This window comes from Lytechinus variegatus, chromosome 2 (genome assembly GCF_018143015.1).
Source record: "Lytechinus variegatus isolate NC3 chromosome 2, Lvar_3.0, whole genome shotgun sequence".
Classification (NCBI taxonomy): Eukaryota; Metazoa; Echinodermata; class Echinoidea; order Temnopleuroida; family Toxopneustidae; genus Lytechinus; species Lytechinus variegatus.
The window spans coordinates 75,851,835-75,878,134 of NC_054741.1; the positions used below are offsets into that span (position 1 = coordinate 75,851,835).

The 26,300-nt window shown below is 35.2% G+C and overlaps 2 protein-coding genes across 3 annotated transcripts in view; one reads left to right on the plus strand and one right to left on the minus strand.

Annotated features, from left to right (window-relative positions):
• Positions 1-16,843, minus strand: LOC121409051 (peroxisome assembly protein 12-like). Of its 2 annotated transcripts, none has more exons than XM_041600842.1 (10): positions 16,758-16,843; positions 12,195-12,392; positions 10,510-10,618; positions 9,737-9,858; positions 8,889-9,041; positions 8,111-8,186; positions 4,117-4,198; positions 2,603-2,780; positions 1,808-1,911; positions 1-1,329 (listed from the first exon to the last, which is right to left on the minus strand). In XM_041600842.1, exons 2-10 carry the CDS (start codon positions 12,315-12,317, stop codon positions 1,212-1,214), a joined length of 1,065 nt encoding a protein of 354 aa, XP_041456776.1. In that variant the 5' UTR covers positions 12,318-12,392; positions 16,758-16,843; the 3' UTR covers positions 1-1,211. The 2 variants fall into 2 exon arrangements, with proteins under 2 accessions (XP_041456776.1, XP_041456774.1); XM_041600840.1 differs by lacking the exon at positions 16,758-16,843 and adding an exon at positions 16,533-16,620.
• LOC121409050 (DNA repair protein RAD51 homolog 3-like) overlaps positions 16,702-26,300 on the plus strand; it is an 11,400-nt gene continuing 1,801 nt past the window's right edge. Inside the window, exons 1-8 of the mRNA XM_041600839.1 lie at positions 16,702-16,881; positions 18,287-18,475; positions 19,322-19,496; positions 20,071-20,237; positions 20,754-20,875; positions 22,538-22,669; positions 24,298-24,425; positions 25,860-25,920. Of these exons, the coding sequence (XP_041456773.1) occupies positions 16,764-16,881; positions 18,287-18,475; positions 19,322-19,496; positions 20,071-20,237; positions 20,754-20,875; positions 22,538-22,669; positions 24,298-24,425; positions 25,860-25,920 (1,092 nt within the window). The 5' untranslated portion in view covers positions 16,702-16,763. The remainder of the gene's footprint in view (positions 16,882-18,286; positions 18,476-19,321; positions 19,497-20,070; positions 20,238-20,753; positions 20,876-22,537; positions 22,670-24,297; positions 24,426-25,859; positions 25,921-26,300) is intronic.

The window sequence follows — 26,300 nt, forward strand, 5'->3', positions numbered from 1 at the left end:
TGAGGTGCAAGTGAGGTTTATTATATTGTAAAACTATTACAAAATATTCTCCCTTCAAGCATTCTTTTGAGACAATATTGCAATTTCCCCAAACCAAAAATGCTTCAAATTATGAACTGTAAAGTAAATATTAGGATAACTTAGGTAGATAATTATAGACTTGTGTCTATTACAACATTCCAAGTAATGCAAGCTTGTTGTACATAGGTATTTCCCAGCACATGGGATAATTTGAGCAGACAAAAAAGGAATTTTCAAGTTTTTTGTTTGTCTATCTGCTGCACATTTATTATTTATGTTCTACTTGTTTATCAGATAAACGGGTGGAGCATGAGTGCTTCAAAATGGTTGGTGAGCAGTGGGATTATTGAAATTCGGTTATTTTATTCCTCTTCTTCTATGCACGCCCCACAATGGGAGCCAACCAGGCAGGAAGTATGCAGATGTTAATGGCACAGAGAGAGAAGATGCTTTTGAAGTCTTTGCTTTGTTTTGTGTAGATTTGAAGTACGTTTCGCTTGAAGGTTTCTATGTTCTTGATTTCAATGGTTGGGGGTGTGAGGGAGTTCCAGTCTGGGATGGTTCTTGGAATGAACGAATACTTGTGACAGTTTTTTTTGGTCAAGATGGGAATGAAGCTTATGGATGAAGATTTCCGAAGGGGCCTATATTATAAAGCAATTAAGCATCATCGATGTAAAGAATATTACTATGGCAGTCATTGGCCGGCACACAATAGTGTTGAGATTGTGTATCAGGCTTTCTTATTACCTCGCTACACCATCAAATGGTGGTTGAGTAGAATGATAATCACATTATTGACGCCTCAAGATGTAGTAATATAAGTCCTAGCACCATCCTAATCACAAGTTTACAGCAGTGGCTGGTGTAAAGATCGACATAAAACCAACAACATCACCAAACTCGAAATCATCTCTATGATTTATGACATTAAAATAAATAATACTGTTCTTATTCTAATTAGACAATCATTACACAAATCAAACTTTGAAAACACTGTAAAATGTTACAATATTAATCACAGAAATATTACAAAAATATACTACTTTATCTCAGTAACAATTTGATCTCAAATTTTTGCAAGTAATAGATTGCACATGAATACAAAATAAAGCACTTAATCAAATTTCTTTTTTTATTTCAAACTAAATATGATTAGCTGTCCTTGTGGAAGATCTATGGTCCCAGTCTCAACTATCAGGAGGGTATAGTTTGATGAGATGACAGAGTTCTGAAGGGTAGCGGGTCACTGGACAGCGCTGATGTTTCTTGATGTAAGTGTAGATACAAGGGTAGCAGAATACATAGCTGCAGTAAGAAATAAGGGTAGAAATAAATTGCAAGTATGGCCAGGTAGTAGATGTGAAATTGCGAATAAATTGTGAATAAATTCATCAATAAACATTTTTTTTTCATATAACTTTTTTCTATCTTTTACAGTCTGCTTTGTATATTCCCAATTTTACATGGATTTAATTTATACAAAAAATGTATGATTGCAGAAATATAAAAAAATTATAATAAATGTGATCTATATTTTGTACATAATCAAAGATTTAATTTTCTTTACTCCTTGAAGTGATGGAGCTTGTTGATAGTATACTATCTTAAGTACTACAAATAGATATTAGATACAATTTTGGAGACTCAAATAAAAACTTATCTTGGGTGTTTAAAGACAGCATGACTACAGCTCAACATTTACTTTACGTTAAATCACTATAGATGGCGCCATTACATTATTCAATTTAAGTCACGACTGTTTCATATTTTAGTCTTTATTTACCCTGATGTTAATAAAGTAGTATCATTGGTTCGTTTCTTCTGACAAAGAGGGCAGAGTGTCACATCCCTTGGTAGGAGAATCTGACAGTATTCTGGATCACGCTCCTGTAAAACAAAAACAACAACAGATGATAAAGTTGGTATAAAAAATGAGTTTTGCAGATTTGTACCCAGCCTGTTCAATAAATTGATCTACACAATCTGAGGTACATTGAAAGAAACTGTTGATAACTGTCATAAACTACAGAAACCTTGAATATAATTAGCTAAGTGCGAACAAGTCACTGACAAGATGCTTTGAGAAAAGTTGCCCCAAAATTTGTCAGAAACTTTACATAGGAACTCTTTTTAATTCATCTACTAGATTTCATTTCAAAACCTCAGTTTGATTTTAAAAAATGAAAATGACTGGGTATGGGAACTTTGTTATGAACCCACACTCAAGGTTCTACAGAGAAAATTAATAATGGAGGGGGGGATATAGCGATGATAGCAGATATTTTGTATCTTACAGGTTTACAGTTGGTCATAAAGGTTCCATGACATTTGCACTGGTGACAATTGCTCTGATGGTAAATCTGCATTGTAAGACAAACCTAAAACCTTACGTTCACAACTAAATAAACCCTAATCCCAATCTTTACATTATTCTGAAAAATCTGACCACCAAAATATATGACAATCCTAACTCTAACCCTATGCCCACTGAGATATTACGACCGGAACAGAGGTTGCAGTAGCATATGTTGTCACCAGTCGAAAGAAATTCAAATCAAACATTCTATTCATAATTCACCTTGGGAGGCTCTGGAATAGGCAATGAAGTAGCAGCTAAGGCAGAATGGTGATCTTCACTCATGTACCACCATTCTAGAAACTGAAGAAAGAAGACACCCATAGATAAACCGTTTGAGATAGCAATAGCAACTCCTCCTACCAGTCTCTTCATGTAGTACAGTAATCTTGATTTCAAACTAGAATACAATCATGAAAACAAAAAATGGAGATATTACAATAGATTTGCATTGTCTTAAAGTATTGAAATTATAACATCAAAACAGAGTTTCAACATGCAGTCACATAACTCAATTATGGAACATGCTTTTGAATAGAAGCAAAGAATATTCTTTTCCTGATCTAAATGGGCAATTATAAAAATTGCACATTTTTTCCATAGATAACCTCTCAATTTTCCTGATTGGTGATGCATTGCATGTATCATTATATCAACAGGTTCCAAAATATGATCAGTTTTCCTTTTCTCATTCTAGCAACTCCTTGACAGTGCAAGAGATTTCATTGTAAGTTGTGGTATAAATATCAAGTATCATTATTATTATCAGAATCATTGTGACCTCCATCATGCAAGGTGGCTCTATGGTAGAGGATCTGCTTCATGAATGCATCAGGGAGGTTCTGTCACAGGCCAAGTCATAAGAGAGACTGAACAATGAGACATTCGGACTTCCAGCTATAGTTAGAAGTCAGAGGATCTATAGGCACACAACAATAAGACTGGACAAGGGTTATCTTATCATTTATTTTACAAGACCCAATGGTTCACAACAGAACCCTGAGTAAATGAAACACGGTTAATGATGAAAAGAAAATATGAAAATCATCAAATTCATCAGAAAATATGTCGCATCTGTCATTTTATTTCATATGGCCTTACGACTTGGACAAAGACATTGCTAAAATAGGAAAGGAAATGGAAATTTAAAGAAATTAAATTCTACATCCACCATCACTCAAAATATGTCATAAAAGTTGTTTACATGAATATATTGTAGCTGGCAAATACTAACTTTCTTAACAAGCAAAAAATAATTGAGAGCTTGCCTATTCATTTGGCATGGTAACCAATCATTATGTAAGTTTTCCCCAAATATCAAATGATAAATGTGAATGAAGCTAACAATGTCATGGTCTTTCCTTTGAATTCAATCAGATATAACAGACATACTCTATCATTATATCTTCACATGGCATGTCTAATCCTTTTATCTTTCTCTATTTTTCCCTGAAAAGACTGATTATTTATATACTAATGTATTGTATTCATTATTCACCATGGTGTTTTTATGTTCATAGCCCCTTTAGATATAATACCCATTTACTACACCTGGGTCGAGAGTGGCAAATGTAAATAAACGCCTTGCCAAAGGACGCTAGTGCTGTGGTGGGATTTGAACCCCGGACCTTGTGGTTCAGTCCGGACACTTATCTGGACTAGATATTCATTATCATATCATATTATGATAATGCTCATGGCTGAATAAATATAACTAAACCTTTCTTAATAATTACCTTAGATCTGCAAATAAAATTGCATCACTGGAGTCACTTGATGACAACATATCTTCCTTGGATAAGTATTGTAATTTCACCCCTAAGTAAAAAGAAAAAAAATACAATAAAGAAAGAAAGTATGGGTAGGTCTTCCAATCAAAATTTATACCTCATGGGACCCTAGGAATTTTCATGAAATTTAATCTAAAAAATTAATAACACAAAGATTACATAATCTCACATATGATCTTTGACTTAGGCGATCGTCTGATTAGTGGATAGTTGTTTTCTGCAGACTTAAATCTCTATAAACAACATAATTGATGGTGATTGCATTCAAGAAACAAAAGAAAATTGAAGCAGTGCAGATATATATTGGTTGTGACAACTATCCACCTTGAGCATACATTTTCATTGCCCACACTTGCAGAGAGTTGTGACTGATTCAACCAATCCCAACAATGGAAGGCTATAAATGTTATACTTCTTCAAACAGGAAACATACAGAACATCCCTTTAAAATAAAGAGTGCAGTCTCCGATCAAAACAATGAAGTATAAAACGTATACAAAATATCTATTCTATGGCCCGTATTCTGAAGTCAGGTTTAACTTAAACTCAGGTTTAAAGTTGTGGTTTAAATATGGGAAGCCAAAAGTATCAAATATTTTTTTATGTTTCTTATGTTTACTGTGCTCTTTCCTGATTCATCGATGGTGAAGACAATCATCTATTTATACTCCATACACAATTATGAATGATTTGAGAGCCAAATGAGCTGAAAGTGTGATATCTCTACTGTTAGTGATTATGTAACAATTGGCTGTCCATACTTAAACCACAACTTTAAACCTGAGTTTAAGTTAAACCTGACTTCAGAATACAGGCCAAAATGTTTGCATTCCTTGATTTTCATAATTAATCATGACTGATCATCAAACAAATCTCAACTCTTTTAATACAGGCCCCATGTAATCATATAATCCTGCAGTCTATAGCCTTAACAACCAATAGCCTCTACCAGAGAGTAGAAAACAAATTCTTTGAATCTGGATCTGGTACTTGACTGGTCGTTGTCTAAAGCTGATCTAATTTTGTTGTAGACCCCTCTAGTAAAGAGTGAATAATGCACTTAATTTTTGTTCAAAAAGTATGTTTTCATGTATTTATACTTCATAGATCATTGTGCTTTTATAATAAATTATTAGACAGTGCATCCCTCCAAAATAGGAAACTAATCAAGTGTATTTTTTTCAATCATTATTATAAATTTACCGGTACTTCATGCAATATACATGAATAGAAAGATATGCTTCTCTTCTTGCATTCGAGACCATCTCAATGTTCATTACACACACATGACTAAGTTAGTACAATAGAAATTGGAGCTACAAAATTTTCATTTGCACAAGCAAATTGTATTTTCAAGTGACTTTTTCTGGTTTCTACTACTATCTATCAAGAAAACAGTGTTCGTAACTTGAATATCCATCTTTTCCCCTTCTATATAAGACTTCATGTGTAAAATAATATGTCCATTTATATAGCGCAGTTACTACGTGCATATACTCAACTGCGCTTTGATACTTGGTATCATATTATTACCCCGGCTGTAGCTGAGCCGCCATATTAATAGGCACTAAAGCGTTCAAGGAAAAATCCTACCGGGTACCCATTCACCTCACCTGGGTCGAGTGCAGCACAATGTGAATAAATTTCTTGCTGAAGGAAACTACGCCATGGCTGGGATTCGAACCCACGACCCTCTGTTTCAAAGTCAGGAGACTAATCCACTGGGCCACAATGCTCCACAAAATACGAATGAAGCAAGATCGAAAAAATGTTGCCTGAAAACGTTTCATTTCTACCTATTCAAAGGATCTTTGGAAAACAAGCATTTTGTTTTCCCATACAATGCAGCAGACAATAGGCTAACACAGAATGCTGTTCGAGCAGGGGAAAGAAGGCTATCAATAATTGCAGGCTGCAGTCTATGGCTATGGGAATTCAATGTTATAATGGTAATAATCATAATTTTTATCTCAAACTTCTATTAGTCATTTCATTTTTTTTTTCTAAAATGTCTCTTTATGCTGATGATACCGCCATTTTTAATCACGGTGAATCAATTAAGGAGGTACAAAAGTATTTGCAAGATGATTTTGATTCAATATGTAACTGGTTAGACTTAAATAATATGCATTTACACCCGCAAAAACAAAAGCCATGGTATTTTGTCAAAAGAAAAAGTTGAGGGGTGCTTATTTGCCAGTGAAATTCAGGAACATACAACTAGAAAATGTAAAAAAGATTTAATACTTAGGTGTCATGCTCGATCCGGGCATAACTTAGCGTGAAAATATTACTAACATCGTTTGTAAAATATCTCAAGCAATAGGTTGTATAAGGCGGATTAAGCATTTACTGTCCTTTGATATCATGAAGAAGCTGTACTTTTCTATGATTTTACCTTACATTTAATAGTTACTGTAGTACATCTTGGGGAAGCATTGCCAAAATACATTTAGATAAGATACAAAAACTTCAAAATAATTATGCCACGATGCTTTTGAAAAAAGATTATAATACATCGCAAATTTCTTTGTTGCAGTCACTGAAGTGGCAATCAGTAGATCAGTGTATAAAATATCAGTATTGTGTTCTTGTATATAAAATAATGAATAATTTAGTTCCAAATTATTTAAAACCTTTAGTATGTAAACGGCCTGTGAAATGCAGGACACGGTTTTCTTTGCGATGCCCCCTTCAGCTTCCTAAAGCTAGAATTGAATATAAAAGAAAATCTTTCGCATATTTCGGACCCAGATTATTTAATGCAATTCCTTCAAATTTACAAGCCTGTACCTCCTTGTTAGTTTTTAAAAAAATTACGCAAAGCCTTTCATACGAATTGATAAAGAGCGAAATAATATTCCATTGATTTACAATGCTATGTACTTGTATGTTTAAATTGTCACTTTCCACTCTATATTTTTGGTGTTAATTGTTTCTGATGTTAAATAGTTTGTATTTTGTATTTTTGATGTTGAAAGTTTTTTTTTTTATGATATATTTTATAGTTATTTCTTGACATGTATTTTAAACTGCAGGGCGCCTTTGTAAAGCAGTTTTAAGAACTGAACAGGCCTACCCTGCAGTATAAATTAAATAAGCCAAACTAAATAAATAATGAATCGTTACTACATTTCATGTTTGCAAGTGGCAGGGCGAAGCAGAAAAGGGTACATCACTTTTTACCAGAGTACCATAGAGGAGAAAGCCACATTTGGCTCGGAAGGTTTTCTTTTAAGCGGGTCACCCCATCCAACATTTTACTGCCCCTGCCTGGTCTAATCATTTCAAGCAATTTTTATTACTTGAATTCAAACATAACATTCAAGCAAACCACAAAATCACACTCACTGCACATTTAACAGTAGCCCATTGTCTGCCGCTTTGTTGGAAATGATTTTTTTTTTTTTAATGATTCGTCCAATAGGTAGAAATCAAGCACGTTTTCACGCAACTTTTTCTCGACTATTCTTCAATCATATTTTATGCACATATGAAAGATGAGAAATGGATATACATTATGAACTTGGTTTTCCAATAGATAGCAGTAAAAGCCAGAAAAACCCATTTAAAATCGTTTGTGCAAATGAAAATTTAGTAGTACCACTTTACATTGTTCTAACTCAGTCATGTATACATTCTGAACGTTGAGATGGGTTTCAAATGAAAGAGGAGGCGAACATATATTTTCATTGATGTACATCTCATGAAGTAAACTTAAGATCAACATAGGAAATAGTTACAGAATACACTGAATTACGGTTTCCTTTTTTTCTGGGATGGACTGTAGAAGAAATAAAACTGATAATGACAAGCCATCAAATCATATAAAACTTCATTTTTTGCTCAAATCACTAATTATACCAGTGTGAGATTTACTGGAGTAGATTTACATAATTTAACAAATAGAGTAGGAGACAAAATAAACATTGTATGTTACCTGCAAGTTTAAGGAATGGAGAATGGACATGTGACTGTCTGAACAGATATCGGAGTTGATAGACTAGAATAGAGGACTGTGAGAGATGTAACACAAAAATAACAGTAGTGAATGTTAGTTGCTTAGTGCATATTATTAATATAGCAGTCCCTAAATGCCAAAAATATGCAAATTATTCATATAATTAGTATACTTCAGCAATTGATAAGAAACATTTGCTCTTTATTTCACACAAATAAATTTCCCATTTTATACATAGTCAATTACTATAATACAAATTAACTTAAAAGGAAACCTCCAAACACTAAAATAAACAGTTTCAGGAGCAAGGGATGCAACCCATTTTTTTTCACAAGTGATATTTAAAGTCCACAATTCTGTTTTAATCAGAATAAAAGAGTGTAAAATATTTCAAAACAAAATGATGCTGCTGGACACTAAAGCATTTCAGAACAGATGGTAGATATTTTTCTCAACATGTGGCACCCCATCTGGATTTTGAACTGATATCTTCCTCATCAAGAACTAAAACAAAATCATCTCACACTGTATCCCTTCCACTAAGGACACTAAAATAGTGAGGTTTGGCTGAAAACTGAACAAGGGGGATATAAATTGGTGGGGTGGAGTAAAGATAAGGACTTGCAAGTTGAAAAGTGAAGTATTGTAATCTTCTGAAATAATTGGGTCTATTTGGCTATGAGAAAAATTATCCATACAAAAAATCAAAATCACAGACACATCACCCCACATACAATTAACAGAAAATAAGACTTACTTCCCAAGAAAGATGTAGATATGGATACACAGCAAGAAAGATTTTCTTATATCTCTTAATGCTTTGCCGCCCTCTATCACTCGCATCCAGAGATTCATCAGTCCACTTATGAAATTTTGCATCAAGTTTCAGCTTAATATATGGAATCACAACCTAGGGGGAAAAGGGGGTAATATTGGATTTTAAACGGATGAATACAGTTTGTTGCAAGTTGAGAATTTTTCTTCTTTTCGAAATGAAAAAGAAAACATTTTCTGCCCACCTGAACTTTTTAGAAGAAATGAAAGTTATTAAATGCAACAAACATTGAGGGTTTGCCATACACTGTGCCTAAGGGCACCCAGCAGGTAGATCATATGGGTACCCCTGCACAGTAGGATATGAGACAAAAAAGACCATGCATCCAGAATCAATTCCTAATGGTATGGTAGTACACTAATAAATATATGTATATCTGACTAAAAACTTGCACTTAATTTCCCATTTATATGTATTATTTAATCAATCACCGCATTAGTCAGATTATCCTCATGAGATCTGTGTGAAGAAGATTGTGTTTTTAATAATATCATACGACGTTTGCACTTTAAGCATGATCTTAATCAGAATTTAATAACTCTTTGTGAAACACCCTCCTGGGCTCCGGAACACACAGTTTGCGATGAATTGCAAATATGAAAGAACTGCACTGATTGGCTCCCGGTCAGTATTTTAAACAGAGTGCGCATGCAACGATGATCTTGATTAGTCATTGGTATTTAGCGATTGATCCCAAACCTTTGTGTTACGGAGCCCTGGTTTTAATAGACAGGTTTCATGAAAACATGATGGGACTATACATTACTCACAAGCAGTGCTAATGACAGCAAATGTTCTTTCTTTGGGAGACCATGTGATATTGTAGAGTCAACAGAGGTTGAACTGAGGGGAACTCGCTTCAGGCTGTAAAAATTTTCTGCAAAGGATGCACCTGCATGAGAAGAAGAAGAGCTTTATTATAAAGGGAGGATAATGAGAAGAAATATATATCATGAGCAGTGTTCCTGTTGGGTGGGAGCAGGAATATCTTTCTTATAAACATTTCTCCCCCCCACACACACACAAACCCCAATTTCATGAAATTCTGGATATGCCGAAACCCCAAGCGAAACAAATGAGACAAGCTAAAGCTCAAAATTAAACAAATTACTTTAACCAACTTGTCACAATGTTCTCTGTGCAATCCTTGCGGGTGAGTTACCGATGAGTATTTTGCTACCTGCAGATCGCCCGCATTGACAGTATCTTGCAGGCATCTCTCAAGCAGTTGCCAGCAGAAGCGCATGCAGAAAAGTTTTGAACATGCTCACAACTTTGTTGCAGGAGAGTTGCGGGCAATCACCTGCAATTCACTCGCAAGGCTTGCATAGGAGGATGTGACAGGGTCTTTGCATAACAAAGTCATCTCACTTTTCTGGACAACAATGCCCAGGGAACACTAATTAAGAATTATGCTTGGATCATTGCTGTACAACACAGTTATTACAGCTATTACAGTTAAATTCCAGTGCTTTTCACAATGTTGATTGTTGCAGATTATAATTTAACCTTCATGAAGTCTCTGACTTTTAAATTTGCTTACTAGTGTTGGTGAGAAAGTGATGCTGTAGTATAAGATCAAGGGTGGAGTATACTTCATCAGACCATCGATGTAGTCTTCCAAACTGAGCAGGGTGATTCTCGGCAAGTACCTGGTAAAGTAAAAAAAAAACTCTAACATATTTACATTGTACAACAATAATCCATTCAGTTACAATACAATATTCAATCTGTTGTCTATTATAACACTTGAATGTGAATAAAACACTCCTTTTATTTTTGGGAGAAAATTCCTAAAACACCTTAGAGCAAAGTCATTAAAACCTAGCAAATCAAACAAATTTTAGATTGCAATATTAGTTTTTTTATTGAAATTGAACATTTTCATTTGATATATCACTCCATAAACTTTAGAAAATGAGTCTTCATTTCCTGTTGCAAGAGCAAACTAGCAAATCAATGGTGTGGAACTCATCCGGCATCTTGCAAAAAAAAATGCAACACAATTTTTAATTTTAGCCCACTGTGACACTGTAGTGAATTATATTGAAGACATTAATTGAGGAAACAGAAGTGAAATTGATGAAAAAATAAAAGAGAAGGACTTTTTTGTGATTTATGAATAAAATTTGTATAAATTAACATAAATAACTTTCTAGTTAGAATTTCTTAATTCTGCGTAGAACCTTGGTGAACCTCATGTCGCTCTCAAATGGAACAAAAAGATATCACTCAACAAATAAATAAGCATCATTTTTTGTGAGTTTTGAAAAATATGCATATTAAGTAGCATATCCAATGAGTTTCAAAATTCTGTGTAGAAATTTTGTATTCCCACCTAGAGCTATCATATAAAGCAAACAAAATTGAAATTGATCAACAAATGAAGGAGAAAAGGCATTTTTCGTGATTTATGAATAAATTTTGCATAAATTAACATAAATATTTTCTAGTCAAAATTTCAAAATTCTGTGTGGAAGTTTGGTGACCCTCATGTAGCTCTACCAGGCAAATGGATGAAAAAAAATTGAAATTGGTAACAAATAAAGAAGAAAAAGCATTTTTATGTGATTATGAATAAATTTCACATAAGTTAGCATAATTTTCTAGTCAAAATTTCAAAATTCTATATAAGTTTGGTAAACCTCATGCACCTTTACCAGATGGGAAAAAATCGAAATTGGTCAACAAATAAAGAAGTTCATGCATTTTATGAGAATTTTTAAATATACGTATACGCATAAATTAGCATAAAAATTTTGTAGCCAAAATTCTGAATACAAGTATTGTGAACCTCATGAATCTCTATTAGAAGGAAGCAAAAAAAAAAAAAAAATCGGTCAACAAATAAAGGAGAAGCATTTTTGTGAATTTTGGAAATGTGCATTGGCATTTTTAATGAGTTTTGAATCCCCACCTACTGCCATCAGAATTGATATCAGACTTGAAATGACGAAGAAGCAGCATTTTGAAATTGTGGACGGACGACGGACGCCATGCCACGGCATAAGCTCATCTGGCCTGATGAGCTAAAAGGTAATCAATTGCAAATTTGTAAATAAGACTACCAGTAATGATTGATTTTAAAATGAAAATTGCTTCTTTGCAATGTGTCCAAAGTCTAAGTTCTTTGAGAGCCAACAATATTGTGCAGTAGTAGAACAATATTCGAGGATGCTGTTGAATTCTTTAAAATGATGTTTTCATGAAGAGTCCCTCTTGACCTACCTTTAAGAAATAAGACAAAGCAGGTCTCAAAGTAACCATCAGGCTCTCTTGGGCAAGAACCTCAAAGAATGATGGTCGATTGTCAGTGGTTGCTGAAGTAAGATGAGCTCCAAACTCTGCCATTGTGATTTAGAACTTGCACTCATCAGATTGCAGAATAGCAGTATCTCACTTTCTTCTCTAGGTAGAGAAAGTTTCCTTTAACAATAAACAAGATTGATTTCTAAAACAAACAACTGCTGAAATTTGCTCACTATTGAAATTAAGTCAAAACAATCCATGGAACAATGAGTGAAATTCTTCAAGTTGTAAATAGTCAAGTAAAGTAGATCGAACTTAGAAAAAAGGTCAATAATCTGGAGGAAAAAAATAGACTACTAATAAGAAATATAATATCATTTTGTTTGGAAAAAGTTATAAGAATACCTGTCAGCTATCATTACTTAGTGTTATTACCCGGGGGGGGGGGGGGGGCACTTACAGTGACGAGTGCATGGATACCATGCGCGACCCATAAAACACGTAAAAAGGATGTCTTTTTCACGATAGGGCACATTACGTACGTAACATGATAAGGGTGTCAAAAACACAAAAATAATGAAAAAAGGGTATCTATTTCGCTAGGAAAATTACGTGTTTAGGGTCGAATTTGCGGGATGTTAAAACAAAATTTAAATGTTTTATAAAGGATGTCCATTTTGCCCCAACACTTTGTGTTTAGAGTCCGATTTGCGCGAGGTGTAGAAGCTGGGGTCGTACTAAACCAAATAAGTTAAAGCCGACGACCGAAGGACCCGTAACAATAAAACATTCCTGTACTTGTTTAGGGGTTTATTTCAGGGAATATTTGCCAAGAGTTTCGTTTTGTTTCCAATACTTGTTAAGGGTAGGGTTTCACATGCCTAAAGATACTTGTTAAGGGGTGCATTTTCAGAATATGGAAATTACGTGTTTAGGATGCTTTTCGAGACCCCATGGTCGCGCATGGTATCCACTCGTGAATGGAAGTGCCCCCCCCCCCCCCCCGGTTTATTACACAACCTCTTACCACTGAATTCCAGTGTGCAATCTCAGCATCTCATCAAAATCTTAGCTTTTAAAGTACATATTATTGAAATTCATCCAAACCTGCAGCCAAATATATATACATGCACAAATTGCTAAGTTCTGAACTCGTCCATAACACATACAAACGTTAACTCAGGACTACCTGTAACTAGATCTACTGCACAAGCTACCATGACTATACAGTAAAGACAGAGTTGCATCCTTTTTCATTGGTATTTCTTAGCTGAGCGAGACATGGACATGAAAGTTATCCACTATCAATGGAAGTTAAGTTCGATCTACTTATTAACGTTAGATGTAGAAAAAATAAGAAATCCCCTAAAGGCTTGGGGGGGCAATGGGGTCTAATGTCCCTCACACTGTGTACGAGTACGTAGATAGCTGGCTGCCGCATCTGGGCTGTGAAGGAGAAATTTAAAAATATGTTTAAAAACTTCAAGTTACGGCCCACCCATCTAACAACTGAATGTAAGTTTTACTGTTTATCCTTGGTTTTACAGGGGTAAAAGTTATTTGTAAATCTACACAAAAGTGCTTGCTACCTTCAAACTCATCAAAATTCCAAGCATACTAGACTCTGTTAGGGATCAAATCTAGGGCTTAATCAATAAACAGTCAGACCGCAGGTCCCTATGCTAATGAGCAAAAAGGCCAGATTCATCCAAATCATCTTGTGGCTGAATCCTCCTAGCAAAATCTCGTGATTCGTGAGATTTCGTTTCTCTAAGAATTTCCCTGTTTTAACCTCAAGTTAAATGAAATATTATTGCACCATCAGATAGAGTAAAATTTTCTCTTTCATACTGGTCATTTATTTTGTATATAATATTTTGACAAATAAGTAAATTTCTCGCCTGAAAATGTGTCTCAAAACTGAATTTCCTTCCTCTGTGTTCTTTTGCAAATTGTGCAAAACTTTTTATTTTGAGCCTCAATGATATCTATATCACCATAAAGCTGAACTTCTGCACTTTCTCACAATGCCACTCTTGATATGCGGCACCTTTTAATCGGGTCAAGATCACACTTTTCCCACCAAGGTACAAGACGAGATTTCTGAAATTTTGTACTTGCATGAAATCAAGAGTTCTGATTGGCTGGATAAGGTTCACAGAACAACAGGCGCGGGGTATTTGAGGATATTACCACATGGGAAGTGTGACCTTCCCATGAACCCAGGCACTGGAACCGTTGGAATTTGCCATTGTGTGGTCTCTTTGACCAATCAGAGTGCATTATTCTTGTTTTCAAACTGCTTTATGATGTACTTGGCAAATGAAAAGTGTGATCTTGACCCGAATAAACCAATTTTTATTTTGAAACCTATATCATTTCAAATTAAGCATACATATTCGGCTTATCATGATATAAAAATCATATGAGCTCAAACAAAAATAAAGTGTGAAAATACCACCTTTTGTCAGGTGAAAATATTTATTTTGTAGCATATTTTAGATCAAAATTTTAACCTTTATTACAAAATCTTTGAATAAATCCAAACATGACCTGAAAGAAAGATTACAATGGTACCAAATTCATGAAATTTGATGCACAATTAAAGCAGCAATGACCGAATGAAAAGAGGTGTTGTGGTCCGCATCAAATATGCAAAACATCTCAAGTCATGAATATCACTTGGATGAAAGAAGCCAGTTTCTTGGGACCTGCAGTCTGACTGTAAAATTGTACTCGTATCTGCACTACCTTATTCTTAATTTAGCTGCCGCCATAAATTTGAATTGTCCAAAGTTCTCCGTATCGAACTGCTTATCATATTTATTTCACAAAGCGAAACTGACATATTGTAATTCGTATGTATGCAAGAAGCCGAGATCAAGTGGAAATCAAAATCCAGTTAAAACCAATTAGAGCAAAACCAATTGAAACCAGTTGGCCAACTGGTTTCAATAGGGAAATTGGAACAACTGGTTCCAATTGAAAACCATGCAGTTGCCAATTGGTTCCAGTTGGTTTTGCTCTAATTGGTTTTAACTGGATTTTGATTTCCACTTGATCTCGGCTTCTCACATACATACAAATTACAATATGTCAGTTTCGCTTTGTGAAATAAATTGGTTTCAATTGGTTCCAGTTGTTCCAATTTCCCTATTGAAACCAATTGAAGCCAACTGGTTTCAATTGGAACCAGTTGAAACCAATTGGTTTCCAACTGGATCCAATTGGAACTTCCAGTTGGAATGAACTTAATTAGTTACAAATTAATTAGCATTTGCACTAACTATTGCTCAAGCCAACACAGATGCAGTGTTATTTGTCTATAAATACCAATGTAAAGGGCATTGATAAAATACAGACTTTCATATGTGTATAATTGTAGGGGAGATCTTCAAATATATGTATTTTTATTTGATGTACTTTGGTAACAGTTAGTGGTGTACTTATCTTTGAATCTGTTTTAATTATAATCTATGAACATGGCTTTCACTGCTAAGTATTCTAAACACTTATCTGAAAAAAGTGTGGCACTTCAAAATTGAAAAAAATTAAATAGATACATTGTAAATTACGATGAATCTCATAAAACATAATCTGTGCACACTGGCAGAAATATGCAAATGAACTGGTTTCAATTGGATCCAGTTGGGTAACTGGAAAATTTCCAATTGGAAACCAATTGGAAATCATTTCCAGTTACCCAACTGGATCCAGTTAGGATTTCCAGTTACCCAACTAGCTCCAATTAGGATTTCCAGTTACCCAACTGGATCCAGTTAGAAATCATTTCCAGTTGGAAGTCATATATCCAGTTACCCAACTGGTTCCAGTTAGGATTTCCAGTTGCCCAACTGGTTTCAACTGGAAATTGTTAAATTCCAGTTAAAACCAATTGAAACCAGTTGAAACCAATTGAAACCAGTTGGAAATCCAACTGGTTTCAATTGGATTTTGGTCCTTACCAAAGTCGATAACCAATGGTAACCTCAATGGTTTAATTCTTGTAAATTCTTTCTTTTTTTTGGAGTATTTTTTACTTTTATTAAAGGCGCCGCCTAATCCAGAATTACTTAACGTTGACCGTCATCGCCTCAGCTCCACTCACATCTAAATGCGTTGCAACAATGTCGTTAGTGCGATTAGCTTTAACGTTATAGACTGATGACTGTCATGTCAGTATATGTTGCAGAGCAGAGGAGTTTTTTAAAACATTTTCTTCTTTTTTTTTTGACAGAGTGGAGCCTGATGAAGTCCCAGCTCAGTGGAGCATATCCCGAAAAGAAAACGGCAACGACCTATTTTATATTAGTCTACCTCAAACTCGACTCCATTCATTCCAGGCCAAGCCCGGAGGCCAAGCTCAAGTCAAGCTTCAGCAGCATTCCAACCAGGCCAGGGCGCCATAGCCACGGACGGACAGACCGTCCGGCCGCGCCACCACCCACTGCACCCTGTCTGCCCGGCGCAATCATCACGCGACTGTCGACGGTGTAAACGTGCGCGGGGAATCCAATTTGACATCCTGTTTTTACAATTTACCTCACGATGCAGCGTGACATAAATAGCTTTCCTATACCTCCTTCCTTCAGACTGAAGCTGAACAATGCGGGATTTAGTTCTGCTGCTGATGTCTTGGAGCTGAAACCATCAGAACTGAGCAAGGGTGAGGAAGCAGCGGCCTATCCAGCAAAAGTTTCATTTGTAGTCCCATATATTCATAACTATGTTAGTTGCTTTCTCCCTAGAACTTAAAACTAAAAGTCATACATGCCGTTGCCAGCATCCATATCAGCCATCTGACTCTGAATACTTGTAACTTACTAGTAGTTTATAAATTTTTATGAATTTCCGGTGGCATAAATCGTGGCCTTGGTTAATTGGGGGGCGTAAACATTATTTGGGGAGGGGATATAATCCTTCAGTTAAACTTTTAGGGGGGTGGCTAACCCCCGGGGGGGGGGGGGGCACTCAGTATATAATGCATAGTCATAGTGGGTATGTGCCGCGGAGGGGACACCCATTTTTACACTCAAATTTCCGTTCCAAGGCATAGCATTTTTGTCTTGAGAAAAAAAAACAAAGAAAGCGGCTCCAAGGCATAGCAATTTTAGCATTTTGTCCTTATCGAGAAATAAAGAAAGAAATCCTCTCCAAAGGCAAAGCTTCGCATATTTTTCGTTACGCCGTTCCGGTCGCATTGAACTGCTGCAATTTCGGTGAAAAGCGGTTGCCGAGCGCTGTCCGACCATCGTCTGCCCGAGTGCACCCGGCGGAGGCCGCGCTTGCTGCATCATGCACACATGCCCGTTCCATAGGGGTGCATACGCACGTACTCACACGCTGGCGATCTGTTCCAAGGACCCCCAATTTCACAAAATTGTAGTTCCGAAACCTGTTCCGAGGACCCTCCTTTTTACAATAAGCCCGCTCCAAGGCCCCCGTTTTTTGCCTCGCCCGCGGCACACCCCTACCACTTTTTTGGCCGGGGGCTAACCCAGGAAACTGGAAGCGGCGGGAGCCCAGGACCTTACGTGTAATTGACCATACTCACCTGACTAGCGTGAAGTATGGTCAAAATAATTCTTCGAATAAATAGTTAAAACAGAAATCAAGCACTTACCACGATTGTATGGATGAAGGTCTAACGAGTGGCAGTTTCCTGACATCTGGGCACAAACTGGAACATTAAAAAAAAAAAAAAGTTGTCTCCTACCCCAGTCTCGATCGGCCATTTTGTTACGATATGTTCAGATAGATTTTGTAAGCTACAAAAAGTAATTAGTGCACACTGCTCAGAAGAGAGAAGACAAAATTTGACATTAAATGGACTTAAAGAAGGATAATTCCAACATTTTTAGGTTTAGTGGTATTAAGTTAATGTAGAATGTGGTCAGCGACAATTACCAATCTTGTCTTTGTCAATGAAATTGACAAATTGGCATATATTTGTCATTTTATATCATTCTCAAAGTCAACTATCAACTTAATGACTTAGCGTAGACCTAATTCTCTTTTTTCTTCTTCTAGTATTAGATTGTGTAGATGTAATTGTCACATTTTTTTTTCAGAGATAAATATTTCTAGAGAGGATGCTCTGGAACTGATCAAGACATTTAAGTCGGGAGCAATTAATCCTGTGCTACATGAGAAATCAGAGAAAGATTTTGAAGACGAGGAGCTATTAAAAGGAACATCATCAGGCTCTGAAAGTTCAGGACGAAAATCCAACAAACTTCCTGTTACTGGCTCAATATCAGGTGCTTAAAATAACATGGAACATAATGTTTTTATCATAGTAATGGATTTAACACTTCCAGTGAAACAGCATGATTTCCAATTCACAAATACTATTTGATTATGTTTTTAATCTTGCCTAATATTATTTAGATCTATTTATTTCATTCATTTATTTATTTATTTTCTAATCAAGCCATTTGTCTCAAGAGTCTCTTTATCATTCAATCAATACAAGTTTGTATCCTTCCATCTGTTCATCAGTCCACCTTTAATTTCTATCCATCACCTGATATTTCCACTCATCATTTTATCTCTCCATTTAACCATATTATCATCCATCCATCCATCTATCTATCTATCCATATTACCATCCATCCATCTATCTATCTATCTATCCATATTACCATCTATCCATCCCCATGTTCATCCATATTTCTGTTTCTCTATCCATCCATCTCCCAATCCATTCATCTTTCTATTTCTCTCCCCAGCCATCAATCAATCTATATATGCCCATTGATCCATCATTCTTTCCACATTTTCATCCATCCATCTATCCAACCATCTATCGAGCCGATTAAACTATCCTTATCTATCAATTCATCTTTCTTTCTATCTATCAGTCCGTCTGTCCATTTATCTATGATATATGTACCTGTCCTCGATATTTTTTATTTAATAATCCCATCTAATCACCAATCTACATGTATCTGTCCAATACATATTGTTGCATCTATTATTTTATCCCTTGATATTATCCATCCATCCATCCATCCAATACTTCATTAATTCCCAAAACTCACAAACAAACAGGCATATGAGATCATCATGTGTCAATTTCCCGTTTGGATTGACCAATCTTGCAGGTGTAGGGGATAGAATGAGAACAGCTACAGCCTTTCAGATGCTTCAGAAAGAGCAGTCCCTACCACCCATCATCACATTCTGTGAAGAACTTGATGAGATGCTTGGAGGTGGTGTACCAATGAGCAAGATCACAGAGATCTGTGGTGCTCCGGGTGTTGGAAAAACGCAGACATGGTCAGTATCAGCACTTGCTTTTTTATATTTTGCTTTGAGAGATTGCAACACATTTATTGTAGGAGCCACCTTGTTTCTGTTCAGAGTCTATAGGAACTACAGAATTTATTACTAATATTTTTTTCATTTTTGAATATGCACACTTATTCGAAAAAAAATCTGAACAAGATGAGTTTACCATCTTTAGTAGACTGCCCATGTAATGAATATCCGATTATATCAAACTTTTGTTACCCATCATTTTTTGTGACATAATTAATATGTGTATAAGTCTATACTCTATAAGATTTTTTTTTAATAATTTTTTTTTTGTTTTTCCGGAAAAATACAATTCCCTGCCCTATCATCTATCATATAAGTGTTTTTTTAATAATTTTTTACTTCCATTGTCATTTTGTAGCCAGTTCCTGTTTATCGTATAAATTTCATGTGGTCCTTTTATTTCAAAATGAACTTTCCTTTCTTTAAAGTAACACAATATTTGGTCCCTCTTTCCCTGTATGTAGGATTTATTTTGTTAATTGGTTTATGTAGAAAGGATAGGGAATTCTTTTTATATTTCTTGTGATGATAGCATCCAGCTGTGTGTGGATGTCCAGATACCAGGATGTCTTGGAGGAGTGGAAGGTGAAGCAGTGTACATTGATACAGAGGGTAGCTTCATACCTCAGAGAGCATGGGACATAGCTCAGGCTGCATCAGAACACTGTTACACAATGGCCGGTACAGGCGATCAAACAGGTGTGTGGTCTAGGTCTAGGAAGCATTTCACGGAGTAATTTATAGTGATTTTCTATCATCCAATCACAAGCAAGGATTGCAGTAGCTTGTGGCATGCTCACGATACACTCCTTTTTGTATTAACTATTATTTGCAAGTGAGGGGATGGAGGGAATTAGGAAATCCATTTTATCAATGTTGCTCTGTCTATTAAAAAAAGTATAAAGCACAATTTGTTTCTGTTTAATAAATGAACAATGAATATTGAACAGACAACTCCCAATACATTATTTTTTTACTCTTTGAGCATAGCCTTTTAACCCATATACATGTTTTTAAACAACCTTCCTTATCTCAATTTTTGTTTAATGATTCTATTCTTAAATTTTCACTGATATGGAAATGATCATTGCTTGAAGTTATAGATGAGCGATGTAGTTTAGATGTATTCAATCATGTTTTGCTATCTCTGTCATCATTAGATTTGTGAATTATGCATTATTATTCAACCATTACTCCATGTGTTCTACTGACCAGGCATGCAAGGCTTCAACACTGAGAAGATATTATCTGGTATCCATTACTTCCGTTGTCATAATCATGTGGAGCTCATTGCACTTGTCAACCTCTTGCCAGAATTCTTATCCAAAAATCCAAAGGTAATTATTCCCAAGATAAGATGTCTAAAAACGTCTTTGACAAGGATGATTAGGTCCATTTAAGCAGAACACTGCAGGGTTTTTATTGATCCAAGACCGCCCATGGGTACCCCTTTTCAATTCAAAAATTGTCCTTAAAATATCAAAATGTAAGGCCTGCTACTGAATTGATAAATTTTCAAAGGGGGAGTAAACTGTGTGTGGTCTCTCATTGAATGTGTGTTATAAATAAATAGTCTTAAAATATACATTTTCAGATATCTACTAATACTACAGAGAATAAATTGACCTATAATTGTATTTGTATAGAGAAACTAATACCCTTTTTACACAGGCTAAAATTTCCTTAACCCCGTACTATAGGTGGGGCTAAATTGCCATTTAGCCCCACCTATAGTACGGGGTTAAGCTTAGCCCACTTTCTTTTTACACAGCATTTTTGCAAAGTGGGCTAACCCCACCTATAGTACGGGATTATTTGGCCCTGCAAAAAAGCAGGGTTATCCCAGCAATTGCGGTGCTAAGAGCGATAGTACGGGGTTAAGATCGCTAGTGTAAAACGAAAGTGGGCTAAGCTTAACCCCGTACTATAGGTGGGGCTAAATAGCAATGGGGTTAAGGAAATTTTAGCGTGTGTAAAAAGTGTACGAGTGAAGTACTTGTACTACGAATGATCGACAGAAACCACTAGTCCAGGGTTAGCAAGTTTCGTGTGTAAAAAGCAAGCATTCCTTATCCGGGGTTAGCAATAACAATTTGGCATGTGTGAAAAGGAAAAAAAAATAGTACGGGGTTAAGGATAGTACGGGGTTAGCGATAGTCCGGGGTTAAGAAAATCCTGTGTAAAAAGGGTATTAAGTGTTTTGAGAGGAAAAGTAATTTGTTACTTGGTAACATAATTATTGCGGTATAAATAATCAACTTATTATAATTCAAGTGGATCTATATTATTAGACTACTCTAGCATTATGGGTCAGGAAACTGGCCAGGTACGAGTAGTTGAGGACTTGAGATGGCGCTATTGGTTCGATTCTGCTTCAATAGTGCCTACCTGGTTTCATTAGACAACATGATAATTGTATTGATTTTGTATAATTTTTTGTACCAGGTAAAGTAATCCCTGCCCAAAAGTACTGGACACAATGTCCTGTATTCTGAACTCTGGATTAAATTTAAGTCTGGTTTAAAGTTGTGGTTAATCTATGGGGAGCCAATAAGGGCACAAATCCCGAACAGTACACATCCAATTTATTAACTCATATGACACCCGAATTGTTTGGGAATGATAACGTAAGTATTTTGAAGTATTTTTCATCATTATGAAAGCAAAAGGAAACAAAATAGTAAACATAACAAGTACACAATATAAACAGAATATGGGCCATTTTAACAATATTGTCAGTAACATCAGTCCTTCAATCTTTCACCACTCAGTTCCTGTAGAAAATGATTAGTTTAAATAAATCATAAAGAGGCACTATTACACTATATTTCAAACAGGTTATATTCATCCCTTGTAATTTTTAATTTTGATTTCAAGGGATCTTTGCTTTGCTGCCTTGTGCACACCACTGACTAGTATATCACCATCCCTTTCTTCTTCCCCTGATTCTGTCTCTGTCCATTTTTACCACTCTTGATTCATCAATCTTCATTTTCCAGGTGAAATTGATAGTCGTGGACAGTATCGCCTTCCATTTCAGACATGATTTTGATGACATGTCTCTTCGTACCAGGCTCCTTAATGGACTAGCACAGAATCTCATCAGGATTGCTACTCAGTATAATTTGGCAGTGAGTTTCTCCACTTAGCAATTGACTGCAAAATTCTGAATGTGTATTTATTCTGAGTGTTTCCATGACATATTCAAAGTACCAATTAACTACTATTACTTTTGGCTAGGACCAACCTAAACAATCCTTTGATATCCATATCCCTGATGAATGAACATGAGACAAGGGGGTTTGGCTTTTGATAAAATCATTCTTAATAATCCGAGTTTCTGATCACCAGAATGGCCTATTCCATAAAGACTTACAACTATCATGGTAACTTTGCCGTTATTGTCACCACCATGTAAATCTTGATTGCGATTGGCCACTGAGCTATATTACCATGGAAGTTGCCTTAAAGGGGTGGTCCAGGCTGACAGTATTTATAGCTTAATAAATAGAGTAGAATTCACTGAGCAAATTGCCCAAAATTTCGTCAAAATCGGACAACAAATAGCAAACTTATTGAATTTTAAAGTTAAGTAATATTTTGTAAAAACAGTCGTCATGAATATTCATTAGGTGGGCTGATGATGTCACGTCTCCACTTGTTTTTTTTTTGTATTTTATTATATGAAATTAGGTTTATTCAACTTTTTTCCTCTAAGAACTAGAAAAATTGGATTGACAACTGATTTAGTGCATTAGATATTTATTGCTGCAACTTATTTCATTATAAGGGAGACATATTATTCACACAAGCATGAAATAATGAAAAAAATATGATTTTATGTAATAACATAAGAAAACAGAAAGTGGAGATGTGACATCATCAGCTCACCTAGTGAATATTCATGATGACTGTTTTCACAAAATATTACTAAAATTTAAACTTCAATAACTTTATTATTTGTTATCCGATTTTGATGAAATTTTCAGTGTTTTGCTCAATGAATTCTACTCGTGTGTATTAAGATATAAATATTTTCAGCCTGGACTGCCCTTTTAATGGCAAAGTTGCAACAGTTGTAAGTCATCATGATACAGACCCCAGATCATGTTAAGTGGAATCATACTACAACATGAACATCAATGAGATTACTACCAAAACACAGTGTGATAATTTGGCTTCAGCACGATTTTAAGCCATATTTGACTATTTTTGAAATAGCCCTCTTGTGAATTTCAACTTCAGAAAATGATGCTCCTTTTCATTTTGATTTTTCCATGTCAACATTTCAGTTCTTGAATACATGACACATTTGCCTATTTTAAATTTTTATCATCATTGTACATTTACATGACAGCTAATGACTACTCATGCATAGAGCTGCAAGTCATTGTCTATTTCCCTGGGCCCCTTCTTACAAAGAGTTACAACTGATCCAATCAATCTCAACTGTATGGTAATCCATCCACACCATAATTTTTTATCTACAGGAAATTTCCTGTTGTGGAACAATATGCTCAAGTAACAGTAATCTCGATCATTGTAATTTTGCAATTGATTGTAACCATTATTTTTTTTCTTTGCTTTTTGCTATAATTTCATGCGATTATACTTCATACTCTCCATGCTCTGGACTTAAATGTATATTATGACTGCTATTACTTCTTGACTACTAACTACCCTGGGTAGATATAAAATATTTATTATAATAACAACATTGGTTCTACCCCCAACAACCTTTTTCATCCCCTCTGGTCAGGTTGTACTGACCAACCAGATGACCACTAAGATAGGAGAAGGGACATCTCACCTAGTTCCTGCTCTAGGAGAGAGCTGGGGTCATGCTTGTACCATCAGACTCATCCTCTACTGGAAACAAGCACAAAGGTAGAATTATAAAACAAACTATTACTAATATTACTAACAAATTCAATGATTCCCATAGATATTGTACAGGGGACAACCAGTTTCTAGAGGGACCAAAATTCTCACATAAGTTATTGCATACTGACAGCTATGTTTGAATATACAAGTGATTTCCGGTTCATTTTTTTTGTAACAGGGCCTAGATCTGACGAGCCTTATTTGTCATGCACTACCCATTCTTTGAATAGAAACAAAGCTTAATTTATTTGATTGTCCCACACAACACTGCTCTTTTTTATACACTTTACTACAAATCATCCGACTGAAAAGCCATAAAGATTTATATCAATACATGTAAAATAGAGCTGGACTTCATAAAGCTTAACCCTAAAAGAACTGGGTTATTTGAGATATATTATGGCCCCCTTTTGATCTTGACCGTTATTAGCTAGATTGCGTTGAAATTACCATATAAACTACAGACCTGTGTAAAAAAAAAGTAGAAAATACTATTTTTCATTTATTATGAATAAAATATGCAAATTTATTCATGAAAAACATTTTTTTACACCCAACAGATGCCATCATTTAAGTCATATTTAAAGGTTTCTACAAAAAATAGCAAATGCCATATTTTTCCATGTATTTCTTTGCTTTTTGAATTTCTCAAGTATTTGTTTTTTCATCTATTCTTTTTTTATTGTTTTTTCAATGGAAATTATTAGACCATTTAACAACTATATCAAACCATAAATTAATTCAGCAGAACAATTAGTACGAAATATATATATCACCCTTTTATGAATTTAATCTCCGAAAGACTGTACACAAAGTTTAAAAATGTGTCATTTTCGGCATGACACTGTGTCATAAAAATTAATGTGATGTGACACTATACCTGTATGTCGCACATTTGGTCGATAACGTTGCACTTCAAAGAAAAAAGTCATGAATTTTGTGGCTCTATCTTTTTGCGTATCAGAAATATGGCACGAAGATTCGAAGGGGGTCCTTGTAAGGTCAAAGCATGTTATACCTAGGGAAGTTTCTGATTGTAGGCATGTTATACCTAGGGAAGTTTCTGAATGTAGGCATGTTATACAGGCCTGTGTTATACCTCTGTATTCAGTTCTAGGTTTTTCCTCCTCAAGATGGCTGGCTCACTACTGGGAACAGGGCTTTCGTAGTCATATTTTAGGGGCTCATTTTTCCAGCATTTATCCAGAGCAGCTTCAAAACTGTGCACACTTGGGGCAGTGACAACTTCATTATTTAGGGTATTTTATGTCTTACATATTTTAACAGAATCCCTATATTTCTGGGTCTTTGTCCTTGGAATGAACAATCTTTTACTGTATTTACCTTTACTATATTTTTCTTCTAGATTAAGTTTTGTACATTGATCATGAATAGTGTGTCTATTACTCTTCATCTTGATCTTACTTTTTGTCCCAGATTTGCCAACCTGTACAAGTCTCCTTCCAAGCAAGAAGCAACGGTACCCTTTCAAATCACGGTAAGAGATCACCACCGTACATATATGGTGTCATTTTATTTTGTGTCAAAATTTCTTAGATGAAAATATGGAACTGTCATCTAAAGTAAGCCAATCATTTTAATTGTGATGAAATACAAACATAAAAAAGGAGAAAATATATATATATGAAAAGGGAGGTAATGATTGCAATGGTATTTTTACTGACTTGTTACTAAGCAATTTGGTTTTAGTTAACATTTTTTGTCTGTTGTATTCAAATGAATAATACATACTCTGTCTGAAATAAATCAGACTCATCAGACTTGTGTGTAAATTTTGCCGGACATAGCAACCGTAGCAGATTAATTTTAAATAGAAAATTACAATTATGGCCTTGAGGTGTAGGCAATATATATTTT